Raw genomic sequence first — 27,507 nt, forward strand, 5'->3', positions numbered from 1 at the left:
GGGGGGTCAATCTGTCAGTGCTCAGACAATATGCCACACACTGCATCAAACTGGTCTGCATGGCTGTCGTCCCAGGAGAAAGCCTCTTCTAAAGATGATTCACAAGATAGCCTGAAAACAGTTTGCTGAAGACAAGCAGACTATGGACATGGATTACTGGAACCATGTCCTGCAGTCTGATGAGACCAAGATAAAACGTATTTGGTTCAGATGGTGTCAAGCATGTGTAGCGGCAACCAGGTGAGTAGTACAAAGACAAGTCTGTCTTGCCTACAGTCAAGCATGGTGGTGGGAGTGTCATGGTCTGGGGCTGCGTGAATGCTGCCGACACTAGGGAGCTATAATTCATTGAGGGAACTATAAATGCCAACATGTACTGTGACATAATGAAGCAGAGCATGAGTGCTGGTGGTGTTCAGTCGAGAAGTGCCCCCCATCAAATTATGCCCAGGATGTACTGCGAATGCGCAGGACAGAACAGCACAACAGCTGATTTGCCAATCAGCTGGGCTGACATAAACACGGCGCAAGAGCACATCATAGGAGGTATCTCTCGATGGGAGATACCATTTCACATGCACAATTTAAACTTATACAAACCTCGAAGGAGACCGTAGTTCTCAGATTGTGCATCACTGCTGCTGGAGGGCCGTTAGTGCCTGTGTTGAAGAGCTGGTTTTGTCTGTGTTGCAAGCCAACCTTTCACACAGGCAAAACCGGGAGTTCAACACAGCAAACCCGCCCTGCAACACAGACAATACCGGACCATCAGCACACTGTAAAGCCACCCTGCAACAACGAGCCACAATGTGAGAAATACGCTCTGTTTGTAAAGCTTTCAATTGTGGCTGTAAAATGGTATCTCCCATCGAGAGATGCCTTCTATGATGTGCACTTGTTCCCTGGTCACGTCATTCCATCTGATCGGCAAATCAGCTGAAGTGCGGCTCTGTCCTGTGCATGCACTATTCAATTGGGGGCACTTCTCGACAGAACACCGGCACTGGGGAGCTACAGTCCATTGAGGGAACCATGAAAGCCAACATGTACTGTGACATACTGAAAGCAGAGCATGAGCCCCTCCCTTTGGAGACTGGACCGCAGGGCAATATTTCAACATGACAAAGACCCAAAACACACCTCCAAGATGACCACTGCCTTGCTAAAGAAGTTGAGGGTAAAGGTGATGGACTGGAAAAGCATGTCTCCAGACCTAAATCCTATTGAGCATCTGTGTGGCATCCTCAAATGGAAGGTGGAGGAGCGCAAGGTCTCTCACATCCACCAGCTCTGTGATGTCGTCATGGAGGAGTGGAAGTGGACTCCAGTGGCAACCCGTGAAGCTCTGGTGAGCTCCATGCCCAAGAGGGTTAAGGCAATGCTGGAAAATAATGGTGGCCACACAAAATATTGACACTTTGGGCCCAATTTGGACATTTTTACTTAGAGGTGTGCTCACTTTTGTTGCCAGCAGTTTAGACATTAATGCCTGTGTGCACACCCACTCAGGGTCGGTTCACACTGGGACGACTGGCCGCCTGACAAGTAGCGTCCCGTTCTGTACAATGGAACCGTTCTAATCGGAGCGACACAAGTCGCTCCGACTTAGAAAAAGGTTCCTGTATGACTTTGGGGGTGAATTGAGGCGACTTGCATTGACTTCTATACAGAAGTTGTTTTGCAAGTCACCGCAGTGGTCGTGTCCAGGTCGCCTGAGGCAGTCGCGCTGTAAGTCGTGCTGCCTCATTGTGAACCGGACCTCAAGCTGTATACTCACTACTTTACATTGTAGCAAAGTTTAATTTCTTCAGTGTTGTCACATGAAAATATATAATAAAATATTTACAAAAATGTGAGGGGTGTATTCACTTTTGTGAGATACTGTATGTCAGTGCCCCCCCCCTATATATGTCAGCCACCCCCACACATACCTGTATATATTTCAGCTCCCCCCCCACACACCTGTATATATGTCAGCCCCCCCACACACCTGTATATATGTCAGCCCCCCACACACCTGTATATATGTCAGCTCCCCCCCCACACCTGTATATATGTCAGTGCCTCCCCCACACACCTGTATATATGTCAGCTCCCCCCCCACACACCTGTATATATGTCAGCTCCCCCCCACACACCTGTATATATGTCAGTGCCTCCCCCACACACCTGTATATATGTCAGTGCCTCCCCCACACACCTGTATATATGTCAGCCCCTCCCCCCCCACACACACATGTATATATGCCAGCCACCCCTCCCCAACACCTGTATATATGCCAGCCACCCCCCCCCCACACACACCTGTATATATGTCAGCGCCCCCACACCCCTGCATATATGTCAGCGCCCTCCCCCACACACCTGTATATATGGCAGCACCTCACATACACAAACCTGTAAACACACAAGGCTCTGGCCCCTCTCTGTACACAAACAGCCTCCCTCCCTGTCCCTCACAGCCCCTACTTGTAAAGAATGTCTCCCTACCTAGTCTCCCACCTCATTTTCCAGACATCTCAAGTCTCCCGCATTTGACAGCGGGCTCACGGACACCCGCGAGTGTGTCACAATCTCCCGGCTGAGCCTGCCTGCACTGTCACTCACTGCCACAGGAGGCATTTGAACAGCAGCTGCGAACAAAGCTCCTGAGCTTGGCCCTCATTGGTACATGGGCGGTGCCTGCGTCAGCGAGAGGAGGGAAGAGGGAGGCTGGCCCGTGCGGTGAAATCATTCCCATTCGTGCACCACGATTGGTTGCTAAGCTCGGCTAATTTGCCTAGCAACTGAACATATTGAGGTGGGTGTACAGAAGAGTATGACGGTGATTGGATGGCCGTAGAAGATGGGGCGTTGCTCAGGCTTCTTTTGTCCACTTTACCACGTTCAGTGATGGCCCGGAGCAGAGGGCAGCTGGATGTGTGTAGTGTTGGGTGTATACTATTGTCACCAGAGAGGAATAATAGCATGGTTTGCCATGTGTGCAGCTTATGTCCTGGCACTGAGTAACATATAATAATGACAGTCAGTACAAAAAAAAAAACTTGCCCTTATTTGCCCAGCACCCTGTGTAGTCACTAGTCACAGAAAAACATAGAAAACATAGAAACCATAGGCCTCATTCACACTGGCAGCATGGACCGTTTGTCGGCGGCATAGTGGTGTAGTGGTTAGCACTCTCGCTAACCAAGGGTCGCTGGTTCAAATCCTAACCACGACACTACCTGCCTGGAGTTTGGTTAGTAGGCTAATTGGCTTCTGTCCAAAATGGGCCCTAGTATATGAATGGGATTGTGGGCTCCTTGAGGGTAGGAACCAATGTGAGTGTGCAATGTACAGGGATAGGGACAATTGTAGACATTCACTCAGGTTGAACTGGATGGACTGGTGTCTTTATTCAACCTAACTAATTATGTAACTATCTGCCCCTCACCTACATGAATGTGTCTCAGCAACATGAGACAACAGCTGATTGTAAACTCTGTTCTGCGGCTCTGTACTGTGCATGCGTAGAAACATCACGTGGACCTGCCACAATACCCTCAGTTTCTAGGCAAACAGGCAAACTAGACAAGCCTAGCAACCAATCGCAGCGAATGCACGGGAACGATTTCACTGCACAGGCCCGCCTACCTCTTCCCTCCTCTTGCTGACGCAGGCACCGCCCATGGACCAATGAGAGCCAAGCTCGGGAGCTTTGTTCGCAGCTGCTGTTCAAACGCCTCCTGTGACAGTGCAGGCAGGCTCAGCCAGGAGATTGTGCTGCACTCGCAGGTGTCCGTGAGCCTGCTGTAAAATGCGGGAGACTCCCATGAGTCGCAGGAGACTTGAGATGTCTGCACTGGTATAGCTGCATTTAATTGGCACTGATCAGGCTGTATTTAATTGGGGTGGGGGGAGTGTTCGACGCCAGCATGAAGTGTCACCTCCCTGAAATTAGTTTTCCACCTCCCTGAAATGAGCTTTTGCAGGTTGGGATGTTTGGTTTTTTAGAAAGCTGACATGTTGCTGAGAAGCACAGTGCAAATCACACAAGGGGTGCACATACACATAGTAGCCACAGGTGGCAGTAAAGAGCTGGATGCCTGAGCTCAGTGACACGAAAACAGCAGAAGCTGTGAGATCGTTTTACTGCACAGCACGGATCCCCTTCACCCATCCTGCCTTCTTCTGGCCCAGGCGGGCCCCCTTGGGCCCCTTACAGTTGTGATGGCTGTACCCCCCTGATGGCGGCCCTGCTCACACTATACTATACTGACACACTATACTAACACTACACTTAAAACTCTACACTCAGAGTCACAATGAACACACTAACTTGCTAGCAACAAACTGAGCCCTGCTCTGTCTATCTCCACTCCAACAACACACTGCAAAAGCTTCCTATGGGAAGGAACCTTTTATAGTGTGGGATGGAACTATGAGCACTGAACTGTGATTGGATAAAGTTATCATCACTTTGCCCTAATTGGCAAAGTCTTCCACCTGACCAGTGGTCTAATTAGGGCCCTAGAATGCACCGTGAAGCGTGTAGTGCATTGTTGGGAGCTCGGTGGGCAAACATCCCGTCAAGCGCCCCGCCAATTTGGGTGTTCACCAAACACACAATGTTTGGGCCAAACTTTTGCTTGCGCTACCTGAACTAAATACAATTAAAGTGCCTTATACTTGTGTAGATAAGATAAGATAATAGCAGTATTATTGAGTGATAACAGTATTAATAATAATCTATCTATAAACCATAGGACTATACTATCCTAGATACAAATTAAGGTGCCTTGTGCTTATTGATAATATTAAGTGAGTGACACACTCATAACAGCAAAAAAAAAAAAAAAAAATGATTTAAATTGTTCCACCAAGTTAATCAAAAAACAGGAATATCCAATGTGTTATAAATCATAAACTCCAAAAGTCATGTGTTTTATATAAACATAAATATCTCCAGGTAAAAGGGAAAATATTCCATAAAGTAAAATTCCTTATATTAAAACGTGCAATACATAATGCATGCTTAGACACAGAAAGTTATATAATACAGTCTTTGGTGAAATTAAATAGAGTGACCAGTGATTGTTAATTCCGTGATCTTCTTAATAAGGAGAATAAAAAAGAAAGCAGTCTATATGTGAGCTGGAATGAATAAAGTGCCCAGTGACTTGTTCAGTGCTTCTCAAAAACAGGTGCCAGCAATCGTGTTTTGTGATTCCTGTGTCTCCAGTATACACGGCACACCAGGTAGAATGGCCCCTTACCTTACTGCTGTAAGGTAAACAGCAAATCAAACAACCAACAGGGTCCAGGGATTCTATCCTAATTCCTAGCAGATGGATATTGGCCCCCTCAGTTGAGTTTTTTCCTCAGATAGTTTCCATATGAATCTTTGGCTTCAATGTTACTCCATCTGAGGAAAAAACTCAACTGAGGGGGCCAATATCCATCTGCTAGGAATTAGGATAGAATCCCTGGACCCTGTTGGTTGTTTGATTTGCTGTTTACCTTACAGCAGTAAGGTAAGGGGCCATTCTACCTGGTGTGCCGTGTATACTGGAGACACAGGAATCACAAAACACGATTGCTGGCACCTGTTTTTGAGAAGCACTGAACAAGTCACTGGGCACTTTATTCATTCCAGCTCACATATAGACTGTTTTCTTTTTTATTCTCCTTATTAAGAAGATCACGGAATTAACAATCACTGGTCACTCTATTTAATTTCACCAAAGACTGTATTATATAACTTTCTGTGTCTAAGCATGCATTATGTATTGCACGTTTTAATATAAGGAATTTTACTTTATGGAATATTTTCCCTTTTACCTGGAGATATTTATGTTTATATAAAACACATGACTTTTGGAGTTTATGATTTATAACACATTGGATAGTCCTGTTTTTTGATTAACTTGGTGGAACAATTTAAATCTTTTTTTTTTTTTTTTTTTGTTGTTGCTGTTATGAGTGTGTCACTCACTTAAAGTGGAAGTAAACCCACTTTTTTAACTTTTACCTACAGGAAAGCCTATAATAAGGCTTACCTGTAGGTAAAAAAAATATCTCCTAAACCTGTACGGTTTAGGAGATATTCCCCTCGGTATGCGCCGCTGACTGCAGCGGCGCATGCGCACAAGGGGGTTCTCTCCGCGAAAATCCGGCAGCGCTCGTCCGGCCGGATTTAAATCTCCCGCGCGCATGCGCGGGAGTGACGATATCGCGGCTCCGGCCACTCACAGCGCCGGAGCCGCGATACCCGGAAGAGACGCCGAGGGAGCATGTCGGCTTCCTCGGCGTGGATCGGGCGAGATGTCGGGGCCTCGTTCTAAGGTAAGTATTTCATAATGAGCTAGTATGCGGTGCATACTAGCTCATTATGCCTTTTGCTTTGCAGGTTTTTAAAAAAAAAAAAAAAAAAATGCGGGTTTACTACCGCTTTAATATTATCAATAAGCACAAGGCACCTTAATTTGTATCTAGGATAGTATAGTCCTATGGTTTATAGATAGATTATTATTAATACTGTTATCACTCAATAATACTGCTATTATCTTATCTTATCTACACAAGTATAAGGCACTTTAATTGTATTTAGTTCAGGTAGCGCAACACCATCTGTTTGATTTTTAATTTACTATCTGGGGGTTAGGGTTTATACCCCTGCCGGTAGTTTGCTGCAACCTACCCTTATAAATAGTTTAGGCCCTTGACGACAGCGCAAGGATACTCTAATCCAAACTTTTGCTTGGCCCAACCTGTTCACCCAACTCTGCATTAACCACTTCAGCCCCGGCGTATAGTCATATGATGCCCGCAGATGGGATCTCCCATCCTGGGTGGGTGTCATATGACATCCTCTGATTGCCGGCTGTCTAGGGAGCGCGCGCTCGGGACCCAGTGCATGTGCCCGACAGCTGCGATGTCCACCAGACTCCCGCAATTGCCTGGGAACACAGCAGGACTGTGGATCTGTGTATGTAAACAAACAGATCCACGTGTTGTCAGAGGAGAGGAGACCGATGGTGTGTTCCCAGTAAAGAGGAACACAGATCGGTCTTCTCCCCTTGTGAGTCCCCTCCCCCCACAGTTAGAATCACTCCCATAGGGAACATATTAACCCCTGAAGTGCCCCCTGGTGTTAACCCCTTCCCTGCCAGTCACATAGCACCGATCGCTGCGTAAATGTGAATGGTCCCGAAAATGTGTCAAAAGTGTCCGATGTGTCCGCCATAATGTCGCAGTCACGAAAAAAATCACAGATTGCCGCCATTACTAGTAAAAAAAAAAAAAATGCCATAAATCTATCCCCTATTTTGTAGATGCTATAACTTTTGCACAAACCAATCAACAATCGCTAATTGCATTTTTCTTTACCAAAAATATGTAGAAGAATACGTATCGGCCTAAACTGAGGAAAAAAAAAATATTTTTTTAAAATAGGATACTTATTATAGCAAAAAGTAAAAAATATTGTGTTTTTTTTCAAAATTGTCGCTCTTTTTTTGTTTATAGCGCAAAAAATAAAAAACGCAGAGGTGATCAAATACCACCAAAATAAAGCTCTATTTGTGGGAAAAAAAGGACGTTAATTTTGTTTGGGTGAAACGTCGCACGATCGCGCAATTTTCAGTTAAAGGGACGGAGTGCCAAATCGCAAAAAGTGCTCTGGTAAGGAAGGGGGTAAAATCCTCTGGGGCTGAAGTGGTTAAGGGCACATGGGTGCCACTCCCTCTCTGCTGCCACCCCCTCTATCACTAATATATAGATTCAAGCATTGCATGAATCTATCTATGGTAGGCTTGCCACCTGTCCAAGATTCACACGGACAGTTTGGGTTTGGAATCATGCGTCCAGGTTTCAGACTGCCTGAACACATTATTTGGACTGGACCATGGCTTCCCAGCAGGGTTGCTGGCTGCGTAGGTTTAAGCTTAGAGTGTCTGCTACACTCTCTTTCATGCTGCCCAAAGCCAGCACTGTAGTGAGAGGTGCTTACTGCTAAGGGGTGACTGAGCTACCCATCCATCCCTGTCTGTGACTGAAGTCTCCCCCTTTGCTCTCCTGCCTTTGAGTGAGTACACTAAGGAAAATCAGAGTTCTCAGTGCATCCCTTACGTTAGAGTCCCCAGAGTTCTCCAGTGTAAGGGAACTCTGCGAGTTCAGATGTAAAAGTGGAACTCTGTGGACTCTGATGTAAAGGGGGACTCTTGTTATTAACTTCATATGATTAGAATGTTATTTGTTAGCAAAATATATGTATAAAAAAATTGATGTGCGTCGCTAAAGTGTTCGGGTTTGACTTGAAGAAAAGGTAGCAACCCCTATCTATTGCCACCGCTACCACCCTCTATTCAGGCACCCAGCTGATTGGCTGAAATGACAGGAGTTGCGATTGGATGCCAGGCGTCCAATCATAGCAGAGGATGGGAAGAAAGGACAGGAGAAGACATGGAGGAACATCGAGGAGCTGTCCCACCGAAACAGATAAATGCAGACGGCGGGCCGGCGGAGGGCACACTGGCAGCATTTGATATGGCACAGTGGCTGCGTTTGATGGGGCACAGTGGGAACAATTGATGGGCACAGTGGCAGCAATTGATGAGCACAGTGGTGGCAATTGATGGGCACCGTTGGTGGTGATTGATGGGCACAGTGGAGGCAATTGATGGGCACAGTGGGAGCAATTGATGGGCACAGTGGCTGTGTTTGATGGCACAGTGGCTGCGTTTGACAGCACAGTGGCGGCAATTGATGGGCACAGTGGCGGCAATTGATGGGCACAGTGGCTGTGTTTGATGGCACAGGGGCTGCGTTTGATGGGCACAGTGGCGGCGTTTGATGAGCACATTGGCGGCATTTGGGCACAGTGGCTACGTTTGATGGCACAGTGACTGCGATTGATGGGCACAGTGGCTGCGATTGATGGGCACAGTGGCTGCGATTGATGGGCACAGTGGCTGCCTTTAATGGGCACAGTGGCTGTGTTTGATGGCACAGTGGCTGCAATTGATGGCACAGTGAGGCTGAAATTGATGGGGTTTTTTCAGAATTTTTCTGTTTGTTTGCGCCCCCCCAAAAATTTTGAGCACCAGCCGCCACTGTAACTAACTAGCACTAAACAGGAAGGGAAAAGCGCCCCAGTGTGAAAGGGGTCTAAAGAACTCTCTACGCAGTTTAACTACTTTCTGACCGCCGGCGCACCTATTGTGGCGGGAGGCCGCCCTTTAAACAGGGAATGCACGCGATCGTGCACGCGCATCCCTGTTTCTTCGGTGGCGACGTGTCACAAAGACACCGCACGCCACCGATGGGGGTGAACAGCCATTGGTTATGGCTGTTTATCATGTGATCGGCCGTGATGAAGTCACGGCCGATCACAGATGGTCACACCCCCACTGTGCATGGCGCATGCACGCGAGCGCGCTACGCGTCGGTGGCGGTGTGTTCCCCGGGAACACTGCTCATCACCGACGCTGGTAAACAGCCATAGGCCAGCTGTTTACCCACGTGATCGGCTGTAATCCTTTCACAGCCGATCACTAAAATGTAAACAAACCGCGGTAACGAGATGTTACCGGGTTCTCCTCCTCACACACCGATTGTGTGTGAGGAGGAGATTGCGGTAACATCTTGTTACCGCCTACAGTGTACACCAATCCCACTGATTGCCCCCCCCAATAAAGAGGACCTGTCACCACCCCTCATAGTACCTGTCACTAACAGTCCATCAGAGTACCTGTCACAGTCCATCAGAGTATTTGAGTACCTGTCACAGTCCATCAGAGTACCTGTCACAGCCCATCAGAGAACCCGAGTACCTGTCACAGTCCATCAGAAGACCCGAGTACCTGTCACAGTCCATCAGAAGACCTGAGTGTACCTGTCACAGTCCATCAGAGTATTTGAGTACCTGTCACAGTCCATCAGAGTACCAGAGTATCTGTCACAGCCCATCAGAGTACCCGAGTACCTGTCACGGCACATCAGAGTACCCGAGTACCTGTCACGGCACATCAGAGTACCCGAGTACCTGTCACGGCCCATCAGAGTACCCGAGCCGAGAACCTGTCACAGCCCATCAGAGTATCAGAGTACCCGAGTACCTGTTACGGTCCATCAGAGTACCCGAGTACCTGTCACGGTCCATCAGAGTACCCGAGTACCTGTCACGGTCCATCAGAGTACCCGAGTACCTGTCACGGTCCATCAGGGTACCCGAGTACCTGTTACGGTCCATCAGGGTATCCGAGTACCTGTCACGGTCCTTCAGAGTACCCGAGTACCTGTCACGGTCCATCAGAGTACCCGAGTACCTGTCACGGTCCATCAGAGTACCCGAGTACCTGTCACAGCCTATCAAAGTACCCGAGTACCTGTCACGGTTCATCCGAGTACCCGAGTAGCTGTCACAGCCCATCAAAGTACCCGAGTACCTGTCACGGTTCATCCGAGTAACAGGGTACCTGTCATAGCCCATCAGAGTACCCGAGTACCTGTCCCAGTCCATCTGAGTACCCGAGTACCTGTCCCAGTCCATCTGAGTACCCGAGTACCCATCACAGTTCATCTGAGTACCTGAGTACCTGTCCCAGTCCATCTGAGTACCCAAGTACCTGTTACAGTTCATCTGAGTACCTGTCACAGTTCATCTGAGTACCTGAGTACCTGTCACAGTTCATCTGAGTACCCTAGTACCTGTCACAGTCCATATGAGTACCTGATTACCTGTCACCGCCATTCAGAGTACCCAAATACCAGTCACCAAGCCATCAGAGAACCTGTCACCAGGCCATCAGAGTACCCGAGTACCTGTCACCAGGCCATCAGAGTACCCGAGTACCTGTCAGTAGGCCATCAGAGTACAGAGTACCTGTCACCAGGCCATCAGAGTACTCAAGTACCTGTCACCAGGCCATCAGAGTACCAGAGTACCTATCTGCAGCCCATCAAAGTACCCGAGTACCTATTCGCAGACCATGCCTCATAGAATATACATTGGGGTGTTTGCTTTCCAAAATGGGGTCATTTTGTGGGTAATTTCACTGTCCTGGTGGTCCAGGACCTTCAAAAGTGTGATGGGTAGGAATGAAATGAGATGTGTCATTTATGCTCCTAGAACGCCTGAACATGTTCGGCCTCTCTATGTGGCCAGGCTGTGTAAAAGTCCTACACATGAGGTATCATCATACTCGGGAGGAGTAGCTCCAGGGCTCCAAAAGTGTAAAAGTGTAATAGGTGGTTGAGAAATGAGATGCGTCATTTTTGCTCGTAGAACGTCTGAAGGTACTATATCAATGTTGGTGCTCTGTATGTGGCCAGGCTGTGTAAAAGTCTCACACATGTGGTATCGTCGTACTCGGGAAGAGTAGCAGAATGTATTTTGGGGTGTAATTTGTTGTATGCATATGCTGTGTGTGAGAAATAACCTGATAATATGACAATTTTGTAAAAAAAATAATAATAAAACAAAAATCTTCATTTTGCAAAGAATTGTGGGAAAAAATGACAACTTAAAAAAACTCACCATGCTACTTACTTAATACCTTGGAATGTCTACTTTGTAAAAAGGGGTCATTTGGGGGGTATTTGTACTTTCCTGACTTGTTAGTGTCTCAAGAAATGAGATACACCTGATGTACTGAAGGCCTAATCAAATGTGATCAATTTTCAGTGATTGGCACCATAGTTTGTAGACTCTATAACTTCACAAAGACCAAATAATATACACTAATGTGGGTTATTTTTACCAAAGATATGTAGCAGTATAAATTTTGGCCAAAAATGTATGAAGAAAAATTACTAATTAGCAAAAATGTATGACAGAAACTGAGAAAAAGGCATTTTTTTCACAAAAGTACGTATTATTTTATTTATAGCACAAAAAATAACTAAAACCCACTAGTGATTAAATACCACTAAAAGAAAGCTCTATTTGTGTGGAAAAAAGGACGCAAGTTTCATATGGGTACAGTGTTGCATGACTGAGTAATTGTCATTCAAACTGTGAGAGCACCGAAAGCCTAAAATTGGTCTTGTCAGGAAGGGGGTGTAAGTGCACTGTATTGAGGTGGTTAAGGTTAAACCTCTTTTCTACTAATTTTAATGAGTGGCCACATGTCTTGATAAACTCCCTTCCACAAAAAAGTTTTATCCCTATTGTGGGGTCACCAGTACAGTATTTGTATATTGAAATCACATCTCCTCTCAAGCGTCTCTTCTCCAGAGAGAATGAGTTCAGTGCTCACAACCTTTCCTCATAACTAAATATCCTCCAGATCCTTTATTAGCTTTGTTGCCCTTCTTTGTACTCGCTCCATTTCCAGTACATCCTTCCTGAGGACCGGTGCCCAGAACTGGACAGGGAGAATTATTGTTTTATCTCTGGAATTAATCCCCTTTTTTATAGCATGCCAATATTCGGTTTGCTTTGTTAGCAGCAGCTTGGCATTGCATGCCATTTCTAAACCCATCATCTACTAGGACCCCCAGGTCATTTTCCATCCTAGATTCCCCCAGAGGTTCTCCCCAGTGTATAGATTACATTCATATTTTTGCCACCCAAATGCATTATTTTACATTTTTCTACATTGAACCTCATTTGCCATGTAGTTGCCCACCCCATTAATTTGTTCAGATCTTTTTGCAAGGTTTCCACATCCTGCGGAGAAGTTATTGCCCTGCTTAGCTTAGTATCGTCCGCAAATACAGAGATTAAACTGTTTACCCCATCCTCCAGGTCGTTTAAATTAATTATGTATATTATTATTTCTTTTTTTGTGCCTGAATATTGAATTTGATATTGAACATTTTTAGGTTGTGCACTTATATACTTTTTCTGTACTAATGAACAATAATAACCTGATGTTGCTCAATAACAGGTGGCACCAATAGGTGACACTGATAAACAGCACTGATAGGTACTGGTAGGCAGCACTGCTAAGTGACACTGATGATGAGGCACTGATTGGCAGTACTGATGGGCACTGATAAATGGCACTGGTGGGCACTGATTAACAGCATTGCAGCGCACTAATTAGAAAAACTGGTGGGCAGAAAAGGGGCTGATGTTCCTCTAACTGTTCTAACAGTAGTTGGTAATGCCTTTCTTTTTTTCTTTGTGCTGACAGCGTGAGGATAAAAAAAAGCAGATAACCGACTTCTCTTTACTTCCATGATCAGTTGTCATTGGCTGACAGCTGATCACATGGTAAAGGGCCCACTGTGATTGGCCCTTTTCCCCCAATCTTTGATCAGCCGAGTCCCAAGGGCAGCGTGAGAACGGGAGGACGCCCATGTATGCCCTCCTGGAATTTTAAGCCTGCGCTGCAGCCATCTTACGACTATACCGCAGGTGCCAAGTAGTTACGTTTTCGAAGTGGATCTCGATATGTTTTACACCCATAGACCTATTATATTCTATATTAAGGATGAGCTCAGGCGTGTTTGCAAATACACGTGCCCGCACCCACCCTGCCAGGAAGCGCTAATCACAGCCGCGGATTGGGAAATGACTCACTGCCTGTGATTAGCACTGCGGAGTCCCAGATTCCTGGTGGGCACGGTCATGTGTAGTTGGTGAACAAGCCTGAGCTCATCCTCATTCTATATCACTATATCATTCATTTATATTTTACTGTATTATTATTTGCTATAATACTATATTAAATAATATTTTCCATATTATTATATTATTATATATTTAATTTTGCTATATTGTTATATTAATATTTTACTCTACATTACTATATTATATTCCATGTTACAATGTTATTACATTATTATTTTATTATATTGTATTATTTTGAACTTGCAATCTCTATCTCATGATGGAGCTAAAGGGAAAAATAAAACTATTTTACTTTCTGTATTCTTTTGTCGTATAGTTGATATAATGATATGGTGTTCATGAATAAACTATCACAACAGGTGGAAATGTATTCTCTAGCTGTGTTGGTCGCAGTAAGTCAGCGGTCGCCGTGGGCTACAACAAAATGGCCGCCCTGTGTCTCTGTGCACGGGAACTAAGGACATTCTAGAATTTCTTGGCTCGCTGGCCAGTAAAAGAACCTGATGCTGCACGTTGGAGGCTGCGATTGGATGAGACATATCAGGTTATAATTGGACTGCCAAGTCACATGACGGCTGAAGAGGGGAAGTTAGCGGAGAAGATCTGGAACGGTGAGATGAATGCCAGACTTGTGACCTGGAATTCTGTGTGATCGGCCTCACAGGGAGGGGGTGGGCTTTGTGTATCTTCCCGGTCATTAACTGTCTGTGTGTTGTCAGGTGATGGAGATTCCATTTCTATGGTTTGTTGTTTTCACGTCTGACGTCTTCATCTGTATGACTGACCCTATAGACGGGCAGTGTGAGGACTGGATATATACTGAATGGGGATTTATAGGAATAGTGGAATATCCTGGAAAATCTGTTATTGGTCTACAAACTGCACACATGTGGCCCTGTGCTAGCCTTATTTGGCCTTTGGGTCGCTGTTGCTCCTGCGATGGGTCGCTGTTCCTCCCGCCGGCTCCTGCGATGGGTCGCTGTTCCTCCCGCCGCCGGCTCCTGCGATGGGTCGCTGTTGCTCCCGCCGCCGGCTCCTGCGATGGGTCGCTGTTGCTCCCGCCGCCGGCTCCTGCGATGGGTCGCTGTTGCTCCCGCCGCCGGCTCCTGCGATGGGTCGCTGTTGCTCCCGCCGCCGGCTCCTGCGATGGGTCGCTGTTGCTCCCGCCGCCGGCTCCTGCGATGGGTCGCTGTTGCTCCCGCCGCCGGCTCCTGCGATGGGTCGCTGTTGCTCCCGCCGCCGGCTCCTGCGATGGGTCGCTGTTGCTCCCGCCGCCGGCTCCTGCGATGGGTCGCTGTTGCTCCCGCCGCCGGCTCCTGCGATGGGTCGCTGTTGCTCCCGCCGCCGGCTCCTGCGATGGGTCGCTGTTGCTCCCGCCGCCGGCTCCTGCGATGGGTCGCTGTTGCTCCCGCCGCCGGCTCCTGCGATGGGTCGCTGTTGCTCCCGCCGCCGGCTCCTGCGATGGGTCGCTGTTGCTCCCGCTGCCGGCTCCTGCGATGGGTCGCTGTTCCTCTCGCCGGCTCCTGCGATGGGTCGCTGTTCCCCCCCCCCCACCGGAGTTCTGCCGTATAGTGTCCGGCCATGAAATAGTGTCCGCTCTGTACTGCGCATGCGCAGTACGGAGCAGACGAAGCTTCGGAAAATCTCTGAAGCTGAACGGCGCCGTGAGTGGAGGTGGTAGCCCCACCATCCAAGCGGACATAGGGTTGTGAATTTTAGAGGGCCCCTCGCGGGCGAGCTTCGCTCGCCACGCTTCGGGCTCAGCCTTGCTGCGCTCGGCTCTTTTTTTATTCTGACTCTATGTCCACTTGGATAGTGGGGATAGAACCATGACTCACGGCGCAGGCGCCGTTCATCCTCGGCAGTTTTCGTAATCTGTGTTGCGGTGTACTGCGCGTGCGCAGTATGCAGCGGACACTATCCGATGGAGGACGTTATTTGACAAGACCCCGGCTCCTGCGATGGGTCGCTGTTCCCCACGCCGGTGTCTTGTCAAATAACATCCTCCATCGGATAGTGTCCGCTGCGTACTGCGCATGCGCAGTACACAGCAACACAGATTCCGAAAATTGCAGAGGATGAACGGCGCCTGCGCCCTGAGTCCAGGTTCTATCCCCACTATCCAAGTGGACATAGAGTTAGAATCAAAAATAGCCGAGCACAGCGAGGCAGAGGCCGAAGCGTGGCGAGCGAAGCTTGCCCGCGAGGGGCCCTCTAAAATTCACAACCCTATGTCCTCTTGGATGGCGGGGCTACCACCTCCACTCACGGCGCATGTGCCGTTCAGCTTCAGAGATTTTCCGAAGCTTTGTCTGCTCCGTACTGCGCATGCACAGTACGGAGCGGACACTATTTGATGGCCGGACACTATAGGGCAGAACACCGGCTCCTGCGATGGGTCGCCGTTCCCCCCCCGCCGCCTCCTGCGATGGGTCGCCGTTCCCCCCCCCCCCCGCCGGCTCCTGCGATGGGTCGCCGTTCCCCCCCCCCCCCCGCCGGCTCCTGCGATGGGTCGCCGTTCCCCCCCCCCCCCGCCGGCTCCTGCGATGGGTCGCCGTTCCCCCCCCCCCGCCGGCTCCTGCGATGGGTCGCCGTTCCCCCCCCCGCCGGCTCCTGCGATGGGTCGCCGTTCCCCCCCCCCGCCGGCTCCTGCGATGGGTCGCCGTTCCCCCCCCCCGCCGGCTCCTGCGATGGGTCGCCGTTCCCCCCCCCCGCCGGCTCCTGCGATGGGTCGCCGTTCCCCCCCCCCCCCGCCGGCTCCTGCGATGGGTCGCCGTTCCCCCCCCCCCCCGCCGGCTCCTGCGATGGGTCGCCGTTCCCCCCCCCCCCCCGCCGGCTCCTGCGATGGGTCGCCGTTCCCCCCCCCCCGCCGGCTCCTGCGATGGGTCGCCGTTCCCCCCCCCCCGCCGGCTCCTGCGATGGGTCGCCGTTCCCCCCCCGCCGCCTCCTGCGATGGGTCGCCGTTCCCCCCCCCCCCGCCGGCTCCTGCGATGGGTCGCCGTTCCCCCCCCCCGCCGGCTCCTGCGATGGGTCGCCGTTCCCCCCCCCCGCCGGCTCCTGCGATGGGTCGCCGTTCCCCCCCCCCGCCGGCTCCTGCGATGGGTCGCCGTTCCCCCCCCCCCCGCCGGCTCCTGCGATGGGTCGCCGTTCCCCCCCCCCCCGCCGGCTCCTGCGATGGGTCGCCGTTCCCCCCCCCCGCCGGCTCCTGCGATGGGTCGCCGTTCCCCCCCCCCGCCGGCTCCTGCGATGGGTCGCCGTTCCCCCCCCCCCGCCGGCTCCTGCGATGGGTCGCCGTTCCCCCCCCCCGCCGGCTCCTGCGATGGGTCGCCGTTCCCCCCCCCCCGCCGGCTCCTGCGATGGGTCGCCGTTCCCCCCCCCCGCCGCCGGCTCCTGCGATGGGTCGCCGTTCCCCCCCGCCGCCGGCTCCTGCGATGGGTCGCCGCCCCCCCCCCCCCCGCCGGCTCCTGCGATGGGTCGCCGTTGCCCCCCGCCGGCTCCTGCGATGGGTCGCCGTTCCCCCCCCCCCGCCGCCGGCTCCTGCGATGGGTCGCCGTTCCCCCCCCCCCCGCCGCCGGCTCCTGCGATGGGTCGCCGTTCCCCCCCGCCGCCGGCTCCTGCGATGGGTCGCCGTTCCCCCCCCCCCCCCCGCCGCCGGCTCCTGCGATGGGTCGCCGTTCCCCCCCCCCGCCGCCGGCTCCTGCGATGGGTCGCCGTTCCCCCCCCCCGCCGCCGGCTCCTGCGATGGGTCGCCGTTCCCCCCCGCCGCCGGCTCCTGCGATGGGTCGCCGTCCCCCCCCCCCCGCCGGCTCCTGCGATGGGTCGCCGTTCCCCCCCCCCCCCCGCCGGCTCCTGCGATGGGTCGCCGTTCCCCCCCCCCCCTGCCGGCTCCTGCGATGGGTCGCCGTTACAACCCAACCCCCCCCCCCCCCCCGCCGGCTCCTGCGATGGGTCGCCGTTCCCCCCCCCCCGCCGGCTCCTGCGATGGGTCGCCGTTCCCCCCCCCCCGCCGGCTCCTGCGATGGGTCGCCGTTCCCCCCCCCCCCGCCGGCTCCTGCGATGGGTCGCCGTTCCCCCCCCCCCCGCGCGCCGGCTCCTGCGATGGGTCGCCGTTCCCCCCCCCCCCCCCGCCGGCTCCTGCGATGGGTCGCCGTTAGCCCCCCCACCCCCCCCCCCTCCGGCGGCTCCTGCGATGGGTCGCCGTTGCCTCCCGCTGGCGCCAGTGATGGGTCGCCCTTGCCCCCCCCGCCGGCCTCCCGCTGGCGCCAGTGATGGGTCGCCGTTCCTCCCGCTGGCGCCAGTGATGGGTCGCTGTCCCTCCTGCACATGCCAGGGATGGGTAACTGTTCCTCCCACCGGTGGCAGCGATTGGTCGCTATTACTTTAATTGGCACCAACGATGGTGCACTGATCCTCCTACTGACTACAGGCGCTACGTAATTTATTTACTCCCATTGACCAGTAAGCCTGAGGAATTATTTATTTCTATTGAATCTGGGACATTTTCTACCTACATTGGCCACAATCAACCTCCCCAAAGCTTTAAAGTGGATGTAAAACAAATGTCATCCTTTCTAAACTACTGCCATAGGGGTTATCTAAGGATATACATGCCTCCTGCATGTATCTTTTACCTGTCAAATGTCTCCCCTCTGTCTGTTATGAGAACCGAAAAACTGCAGATTCTGTGGGCGAGTCTGTTGGCTGGAGCTCGGTGGGTGGAGTCGTGATGTCAGTAGACTCCCCGCCGACCTCTACACTCCCCTTATCAATATGCATTTTTTCCTGTGTATTTCTTACACTGAACTTCTGCTATGATCTCTATCATCCAGTGAAAAGACAGGAAAGTAACCACATGACTTCAGTATGCTCAGTTATGCTGAGGTGTGGAAAATCCAATCCTGGCAGAGCAGCAGAAGAAAGAAGTGGGAGGGAATTAAAAAATAATGCATGTCTCTTAGGCTAGTGCACGAGATATGTAAATCACCTGTCACTCACAGCAAGGGGGAGGATTTGACAAAATTTTTCTCTGTCAAGAATTATCTCACTGAACAATAAAAGACGATTGCTGGATTAACTCTTTGTGCCAAGACTGGGCTCAAATGATAGGAAATCCTATACTCTACATTATGACATCCACTTTAACCACTTGCCGACCGCCGCACGACGATGTACGTCGACAGAATGGCACGGGCAGGCATATGGGCGTACCTGTACGTCCCTGCCTTCCCGCGGGTGGGGGGGCACGATCGGGCCCCCCCCCCGGTGCTAGGGGCGGTCGGTATCCGTGCAGGAGCGATCCGGGATGAGGGGGTGGCCATTCATTCATGGCCACCCCCTTGCGATCGCTCCTGACGAATGGGAGTGAAGCATTGCATCACTTCCTCTCCTGTAATGTAAACACAGGAGAGGAAGTGATGTAATCTCTCCTCCGTGTCTGTATTTTTCGTTCCGGCACCGAGGAGAGAGGATCGGTGAGTTGCACCAACACGACACTTCACAGTAGAACATGCCAGGCACACTCACACCCCCCCTTTACCACCCGATCACCCCCCAATTACCCCTGCCCCCCCAGTCACAGTGACACCAATTGCATTTTTTTTTTTTTTTTTTTGCATTGGTGTCATTTGTGACTGTAATAACTGTTAGGGCAGTTAGGGTTAGCCCCCTTTAGTTCTAATGTACCCCCCTAACCCCCCCAATAAAGGTTTAACCCCGTGATCACCCCCCGTCGCCAGTGTCACTAAGGCTGGGTTCACATTGCAGCGGTTTATGAGAACGGATGTGATTCGCACCGCACTGCAGTGCAAATCACATCCGATCTCTGTGCGATTCGAGTTCAGCCATTCGCCGCACCCGCCGCAAATTTGCACAGGACCCTTTTTTTGGTCCGCAGCAGAATCGGATCGCATGGGTGTTCACACCATGCGATCCGAGTTTGCAGATCGCACTGCGATATGCGAACTGATCTGGGGATGTCATTAACATTTCACTGACACTCCCAGCAGTTCGCATAGGGCAGTGTGAACTGCCGCCGGGAGGCATGCGATGTGGGAACCCGCCGCGGATTCGTGGCGTTCCCGCATCGCTCCAGTGTGAACCCAGCCTAATAAGCAATCGTTTTTCTGATCGCTGTATTAGTGTCACAGGTGACGCTAGTTAGGCAGGTAGGTATTTAGGTTCGCCGCAGCTTTTTATAGCGCCAGGGACCCCCATATACTACCGCATAAAGCCCCCTGATTGCCCCCTAGTTAACCCTTTCACCAGTGATCACCATATAACTGTTACAGGTGACGCTGGTTGGTTAGTTATTTTTTTATAGTTTCAGGGCACCCGCCATTTATTACCTAGTCTCACTAGTGTACCCCTAAATTTAGGGGTGTCTACTTTCCAAAATGGGGTCATTTGGGGGGGGTTTGTGCCATCTTGGCATTTTATGGCCTTCAAAACTGTAACGCCCTTAGAAAGCCTGAAGGCGGTGCTTGGTTTTCGGGGCCCCGTACGCGGCTAGGCTCCCAAAAAGTCCCACATATGTGGTATCTCCGTACTCAGGAGAAGCAGCAGAATTTATTTTGGGGTGTCATTTCACATATGCCCATGGCATGCGTGAGCAATATATCATTTAGTGACAACTTTGTGAAAAAATAAAATAAAAAAGTTTGTAATTTTCCCGCAACTTGTGGCAAAATATGAAATATTCCATGGACTCAACATGCCTCTCAGCAAATAGCTTGGGGTGTCTACTTTCTAAAATGGGGTCATTTGTGGGGGTTTTGTGCCATCTTGGCATTTTATGGCCTTCAAAACTGTAATAGGTAGTGAGAAGTGAAATCAAAAATTTACGCCCTTAGAAAGCCTGATGGCGGTGCTTGGTTTTCGGGGCCCCGTACGCGGCTAGGCTCCCAAAAAGTCCCACATATGTGGTATCCCCGTACTCAGGAGAAGCAGCAGAATTTATTTTGGGGTGTCATTTCACATATGCCCATAGCATGTGTGAGCAATATATCATTTAGTGACAACTTTGTGTAAAAAAAAAAAAAAAAAGTTTGTAATTTTCCCGCAACTTGTGGCAAAATATGAAATATTCCATGGACTCAACATGCCTCTCAGCAAATAGCTTGGGGTGTCTACTTTCCAAAATGGGGTCATTTGGGGGGGTTTAGTACTGCCCTGCCATTTTAGCACCTCAAGAAATGAGATAGGCAGTCGTAAACTAAAAGCTGCGTAAATTCCAGAAAACGTACCTTAGTTTGTAGATGTGACAACTTTTGCGCAAACCAATAAATATACAGTTATTGACTTTTTTTTACCAAAGACATGTGGCTGAATACATTTTGGCCTAAATGTATGACTAAAATTGAGTTTATTGGATTTTTCTAATAACAAAAAGCAGAAAATATCATTTTTTTTCAAAATTTGCGGTCTTTTTACGTTTATATCGCAAAAAATAAAAATCGCAGAGGCAATCAAATACCATCAAAAGAAAGCTCTATTTGTGGGAAGAAATGGACGCAAATTTTGTTTGGGTACAACATTGCATGACCGCGCAATTACCAGTTAAAGCAGCACAGTGCCAAATTGTAAAAAGACCTCTGGTCATTGACCAGCAAAATGGTCCGGTCTGAAAGTGGTTAAGGACCATAAACTGGCCCTTTGCTTTGAAAGTTTGGAGACCTCTGATATGAGACCATTTAGAATGTTAAAGTGGACTTTCAACACCCTCTCCCATCCTTTTCCACAGTTGTAATTTTTTTTCTGTGCTGTAAATAGCTTTACATTCACAATGCTCACCTAGGCGAGGTTTCTGTATCCTGCCTCCTGGGGTGCCTTTGTCACTCATCCCAGGGGGCCGTGCACCAGATTCCGCTCATGTACCGACCCACTGCACTACCAGCTATTTGACATGTCCCAGCTGCTTGTCTGCACAGGTGTATCTGGTACATGCTCAGACCAGCTGGGGGTCACTGCCAGGACCCATATACCGCAGTGTGCTTGTGTATGCGCTGGGTCTTGGTTAAAGATGGTGGCGCAGGAGAATGGCAGAGCAAGCAGAACTTCGCCTGTATGAAGATAACACTGGACTCCATGGACTAGTAAGTAACTGGGGAATTCATAAAGAGTGTCTATGACATTCTTTAGAATTCCATCATGCCTCCCCATGACAAATGTTGGTATGGGTGACTGATTCATGTATGTGCTGAAAACAGGTACATGAATTACAGGGCACCCACTGCATGTGGAGGTGCACTGAGACCAGAGTGTCCATACTGGACACTTCATCCTCCAGACAGCTGAGCTCCCTTCTCCCTCTGTACCTGTCACACAGACAGCGCGGTAAGGAGGAGTTTTGTAGCTGGGTGAGCAAAGTTCTACATCAGGTCCAATCTCTTGTGATTGAGAGCAGGCACTGGGCAGATCCATAGTCATTAGGACAGACAGCTATTGGATATAGAATTCATCCACTGCCTTTTGTCAATTACAAGGAAAGAGTGGACCTGATAGGGAACTAGTGCCTCAGTTTTCTCATCGGGTTCCCCCACTGTCAGCTTTGAAGCTGACATAGTCCTTGCCAACTAGTGACAGGTGGGTAGGGGAGAAGGGGAGCGGCAGCAAACATGTCTATCCTTGTACACCAACTTACAGTGGGCCTTAAAGCAGATCTGAACCCATCAATTTAAAGCAGAACTTCATCTTAACAGGGTGAAGTCCTCTTGCCACTTGTTCTCCTCCCCATCCTCTAACACTTTGGGACATTTTTTGGGTGGGGAGGAGTGGGTACCTTGTTTTGATAGGTACCTGCTCCCACTTCTGGTTGGATCGCCTAATGAAATTCATAGTGTGTGTGTGTGTGTGTGTGTGATGGCCTAGAAAATGGCATAGCTTGTGTTTTTTGTGTTACATAGTAGGTGAGGTCAAAAAGTCCATCAAGTCCAACCTATGTGTGTTTATACCTGATTACTAATTCGATTTTCTGTACTGCCTTGCTTTCTTGCAGCCTTCAAACATGTGGTTCCTGCTTGTTCTGCTTCCGTTACAAGTTGGACTGGGTGGTGCAGTAGATACTGATTGGGTCCATTTACCCAGTAAATGTGAAGGTATGCATGCCTGTGATAAATGCAAAATGTTAGTATACTGAATTCTCAGATTAGAACTGGCAGCGTTGTAGCTTTTATCATAACTGACCTGTTTTTAGCCATTATCAGCCACCACAAGAAGAAAAAAAATCTTCTATCTAGCAGTTAAGCCTAGGTCAGTAAGGCAAACCATAGATGATGCGATTTTCTTTCTTGTCACCACAGGTAGCAGGAAAGAAAATTGCTTGGTTTCCCCCATCAACAGTCATTGCTAGAGGCCATAATCTCATGATAGAAATCAGACATGCTGGTTGTACCCAAGTTGATTGATTTGGGTACAATTGGCCTACCCATAGATGGGTCGAATTGCCGAGATTCGAGCCATCGTTGGCCAGCCTAAAGGATAAGTACCCATATTCAGGGTGTAACATGTTTTGAATGCAGTGGCCCCTGATCCCCGCTGTGACAGCAGACCAGGGATCTCATCCCTGTGTGTGCTGCCACAATTCGAAAAAAGACACGGCCATCTTTTGAAAATGGAAAACTACAAGGTCCAGCAGCCTTTGCGGCTGCCAGCTTGTAGTTTTCAGTGAACTACCGTGGCGTGGTGAGAGCTGTAGTAGTTCATTATAGGCAGAAGGTTTTTTTTTTTTTTTTTTTTTTTTTTTTTTTTTTTTATATCTTAATGCATTGTATGCATTTAAATAAAAAGTCTTCTGTATGTGGCAGCCTCCTAACACATACCTGGGGTCCCTCTCTGTCCCTCTACTGTCCCTCTACTGTCCCTCTACTGTCCGAGATTCTCCCACCTATTTGGCTGAGACACAGCAGCAGCACCATTGGCTGCCGCTCCTCTCAATCAGTCAGCTAGCCAATCAGGGGAGAGGGGGTGGGACCAGGTCAAGTCTCCGTGTCTGAATGGATACAGGGAGCTATGACTCAGCTTGAGTGACCCCATAGCAAGCTGCTTGCTGTGGGGGCACGTGGCAGGAGAGGGGGACCAGGAGCTCCAGCCAGGGACCCGAGAAGAGGAGGATCTGGGCTTCTCTGTCCACTGCAACAGAGCAGGTAAGTGTAACATGTTTGATTCTATAGGCAAAATAAAACAAGACTTTACAATCACTTTAAGTCTTCTAGTCAGAATGTATCGGCTTCCTTGTACGAGTAGCCCAATACATTCAGAATTTTGAAAACAATGATAGAAATGCTATTTCAGTATAAATGTCAGCAAAGGTTAAAAAAAAAATCCGGGACAAAATGCAAGTCTTTGTGTGGTTTAGCTTTTAAAATCATAATTTAAGTCTGGGAACAGGTGCACTTTAAGAAAACCTTTGTCATGACAAATAATACAAATTATGTCTGGACTGATCTCAAAGACACATCGCTCTCTTCCTTTCACGTAAAACGAATGTTTACTGTGACGGCGCAAGATATTGAATAGAACCATCCTCTCTTTTATGGACTGTAACATTCACAGTATGACTCAACACCTGATGTTTTCTATTGCAGTTTGCAAGTATGTTGCTGTAGAACTGAAATCCTCTTTTGATGAGACATCTCGGACACATGAAGTGATTGATACCCAATATGGATTTATAGATAACAGAAATAAGAAAAAGATCAAATACACAGACTCGTAAGTTCCTCTTATAATCCATATTTGAAATAAATCCTAAATTGGTCTGTTGTGGGAAAACGGGATTCCAGATTGCTGCAACGACATGACTAATGCTCTGACATTGATTGTCTGGCTTCTTTTGAATGGAAGGAGTGTGCTGATTGGCTGTCTCTTCCAGAAAGTCAGTTCTCCAAGTCCCCAAAGAACTTCAGTAGTTACCATGTGACCAATGTTGCATTTTGTTAAGAAAAGGTGCATCCATTTCACAGCTTTGTTTAGCATTCATTTGTAGGTGAAACAAGTAGCTTAGATTATTGGAGCCCAGGATGGCTTTAACCACTTCCCACCCGGCCAATGCACATATACGGCCGGGTGGGAGCCATCTACTTCTTTTTTTTTATTTTTTATTTTTTTTTGTTTATTTTTTTGCATCAGTATACAGCACGTCATGGTCTCTCTTCATCAAATTGTGGCCAACTTTGCGCCCTTGTTACCTTAGTTCCTTCTTCTTATCGCCACCATTTTGCCTATTGGCAGTGCTATTTTCACATCACATGCAGACCCCTTTTTATTTTTTATTTTTTTTTATTTTTTTTTTTAACACTTCCTCTGTTTAATTCTTTGTTTATTTTATTAAGGTTTCAAAGAAGAAGTATATTACAAAAAAAAAAATATACTACCCATTCCATTTTCGTATCTATCCCCGGCCCCCCTCCCAGACCCGCTCCCTCCCTCCCCTCTCTCTCTCTCCAACTCTCCCCCGCGCTCCCCCCCTCATTTCCCCTCGGATCCACTCATTCTGAGATATTCCCTTGTTTTCTTATACTCCAGCCATTTTTCCCACTTACTGAGGTAGGATTCCACTTGGTCCCCTCTTCTAGATATTGATTCCTCCATTTATCTTACCCACTCTATTTTGCCTAACCATTCCCTCATAGATGGGGGTTCGGGAGTGCCCCATCTCTTTGGGATCAGGCTTTTTGCTGCAATCAGTAAGTGGGGGGTCAATGAGTTTTTATATTCCCCCAGTGTTTTGTCAGTGTCGTGAAACAGGCATGTCCATGGTTCCTTCTTTACCTCTTCCCCTGTTATTCGGAAAATATTTTCTATAATTTTCTCCCAGAATGGGCCAATCTTTCCACACTCCCACCATATGTGTGCAAAGGTTCCCACCTTATCGCAGCCCCGCCAGCATAGTGCTGATATACCTGCTCTCCTCTTATGGGCTCTTTGTGGGACAACATACCATCTTGCCATTAATTTAAATGACATTTCTAATGACATATTGTCCCTAGATATTGTACCTGCTATTCTTAAGATCTTCTTTCTACGTTCCTTATCCCCCACGGTGCCCAACTCTTCTTCCCATTTTTTCAGGTATAGTGGTTCCCCTGGGTCCTCTTCCTCCTGTAAGATTTTATAGATTTTGGACATACTTTTTTTCTTGCAGCTCGAGTCCGAGAGCATTCTCTCCATTGGTCTGAGATCTCCTGTCCCTCGGAGTGGCTTAGGCAAAGTCTGAACAAAGTGTTTAATTTGTGCATATCTCCAGCTATCTAAATTCCTACTTCCCCATCTTTGTCTTATTTCTCCTAAAGTGCAAAATCTGTCCCCGTTCATCACATCTTTCAGTAAAATATCATCTTTTTTTGCCCATCTAGTGAAGTAAACAAATTCCTCCTTCCCTGGTTTAAAAAAACTTGTGTCTAATAAAGAAATTAAAGGTGAGTTGTACTGCCAGTGATTTGATTCGCCCACTTTATCCCATGTTTTAAACAAATTAGTAGTTAGTGGATTAGTGCTCCTCCCCAAATCGCGAAAATCCCTTGGTATCCAGATCCTCTTTCCTAGATTAACTCCACTTTGTATTTTCTCTATATTTACCCACCCTTTATCCCCTTTATCATACACCCAATCCACCACTCGTGAGATTACTGCTGCCTGATAGTATCTTCTAAAGTTTGGGGCTGCTAATCCTCCTCCTACTTTCCCCCTTTCCAGAGTCACATAAGAGATCCTGGGATTCCTACGTCCCCATATGTATTTTAAAGTTAGAGTTTTAAGTTTCGTGAAGAACTCCTGCGGAACTTTTATTGGGATCATTTGGAACATATATGTCAATTTTGGCAAAATGAACATTTTTAACGCATTTACTCTCCCTATTAATGACAAGGGTTTATATCTCATACTTTTAAAACATTCTTTAACCTTATTTAATATATATGTATAATTGGCCGCGTATACAGATGACAATGTGGGCGTAATTCTTACCCCCAGATAACTCAGCTCCTCCCTACACCAAATGAAGGGGAAAGAGCTCTGGAGTTCCTCTTGTTCTTTTTTAGGTACTGTTATGTTCAGAATTTCGGTTTTTGATATGTTGATCTTAAAATTTGTCAACCTCCCATATCTATGGATCTCCTTAATTATATTTGGGAGAGTCACCCTGAGTTCTGAGGCATAAAATAATATGTCATCTGCATACGCAGACACCTTATACTCTTCTCTACCAATTCTCACTCCCCTTATATCTTCATTTTTCCTAATCGAGACCAACAAGGGTTCCAAGGCCAGAACAAACAGCATTGGGGACAAAGGACACCCCTGTCTGGTTCCATTATATAGCTTTACTACTGGGGAAAGGTTACCGTTAATTTTTATTTTTGCCGTCGGGTGGGAGTAAAATGCTTTTATCCATCGCAATGTTTTTTCTTTTAATCCCAGATGCCCTAAGGTCTCGAACATGAAGCCCCAGTCGACCCTGTCAAATGCTTTTTCAGCGTCCACTGATAACAGGGCGACTGGGGATCCGCTGCTTTCCACTCCGTGGATCAACATGAGGGTTTTAAGGCAGTTATCTCTACCCTCCCTTCCCATGACAAACCCCGTTTGATCGCTATGGACCCATTGGGGTAGTAATGGTTTTAGCCTTTCTGCTATTACTTTTGAAAATATCTTCACATCCGTATTCAGAAGAGAGATCGGTCTATAACTCCCCGGGGTTGTTGGGTCCTTCCCCTCCTTTAATATCAAAGTTATGTAAGCCATCAATGCTTCTTCCCTGAGTTCTTCCCCTTCTGCGACTGCGTTCATATACTCGCATAGTTTGGGCGCCAATATTTTTTCAAACTTTTTATAATAAAGGATTGGAAACCCATCCGGGCCTGGACTCTTCCCGATTGCCATCCCCCTTATTGCCCGCACCACCTCGTCTACCGTTACCGGGGCGTCTAACCTCTCTAACTCATCCTCTGGAA

The 27,507-nt window shown here is 48.6% G+C and overlaps 1 protein-coding gene across 1 annotated transcript in view; it reads left to right on the plus strand.

The window, feature by feature from the left end:
* The first annotated feature begins 14,035 nt into the window (after positions 1-14,035).
* Positions 14,036-27,507, plus strand: part of CNPY3 (canopy FGF signaling regulator 3) — a 37,025-nt gene continuing 23,553 nt past the window's right edge. Inside the window, exons 1-3 of the mRNA XM_077454765.1 lie at positions 14,036-14,172; positions 22,554-22,653; positions 24,142-24,268. Coding sequence (XP_077310891.1) covers positions 22,563-22,653; positions 24,142-24,268 — 218 coding nt within the window. The 5' untranslated portion in view covers positions 14,036-14,172; positions 22,554-22,562. The remainder of the gene's footprint in view (positions 14,173-22,553; positions 22,654-24,141; positions 24,269-27,507) is intronic.

This window comes from Lithobates pipiens, unplaced genomic scaffold (assembly GCF_037356315.1).
Source record: "Lithobates pipiens isolate NorthernLeopardFrog02 unplaced genomic scaffold, aLitPip1_a1.2 Scaffold_25, whole genome shotgun sequence".
NCBI classification, from domain to species: domain Eukaryota; kingdom Metazoa; phylum Chordata; class Amphibia; order Anura; family Ranidae; genus Lithobates; species Lithobates pipiens.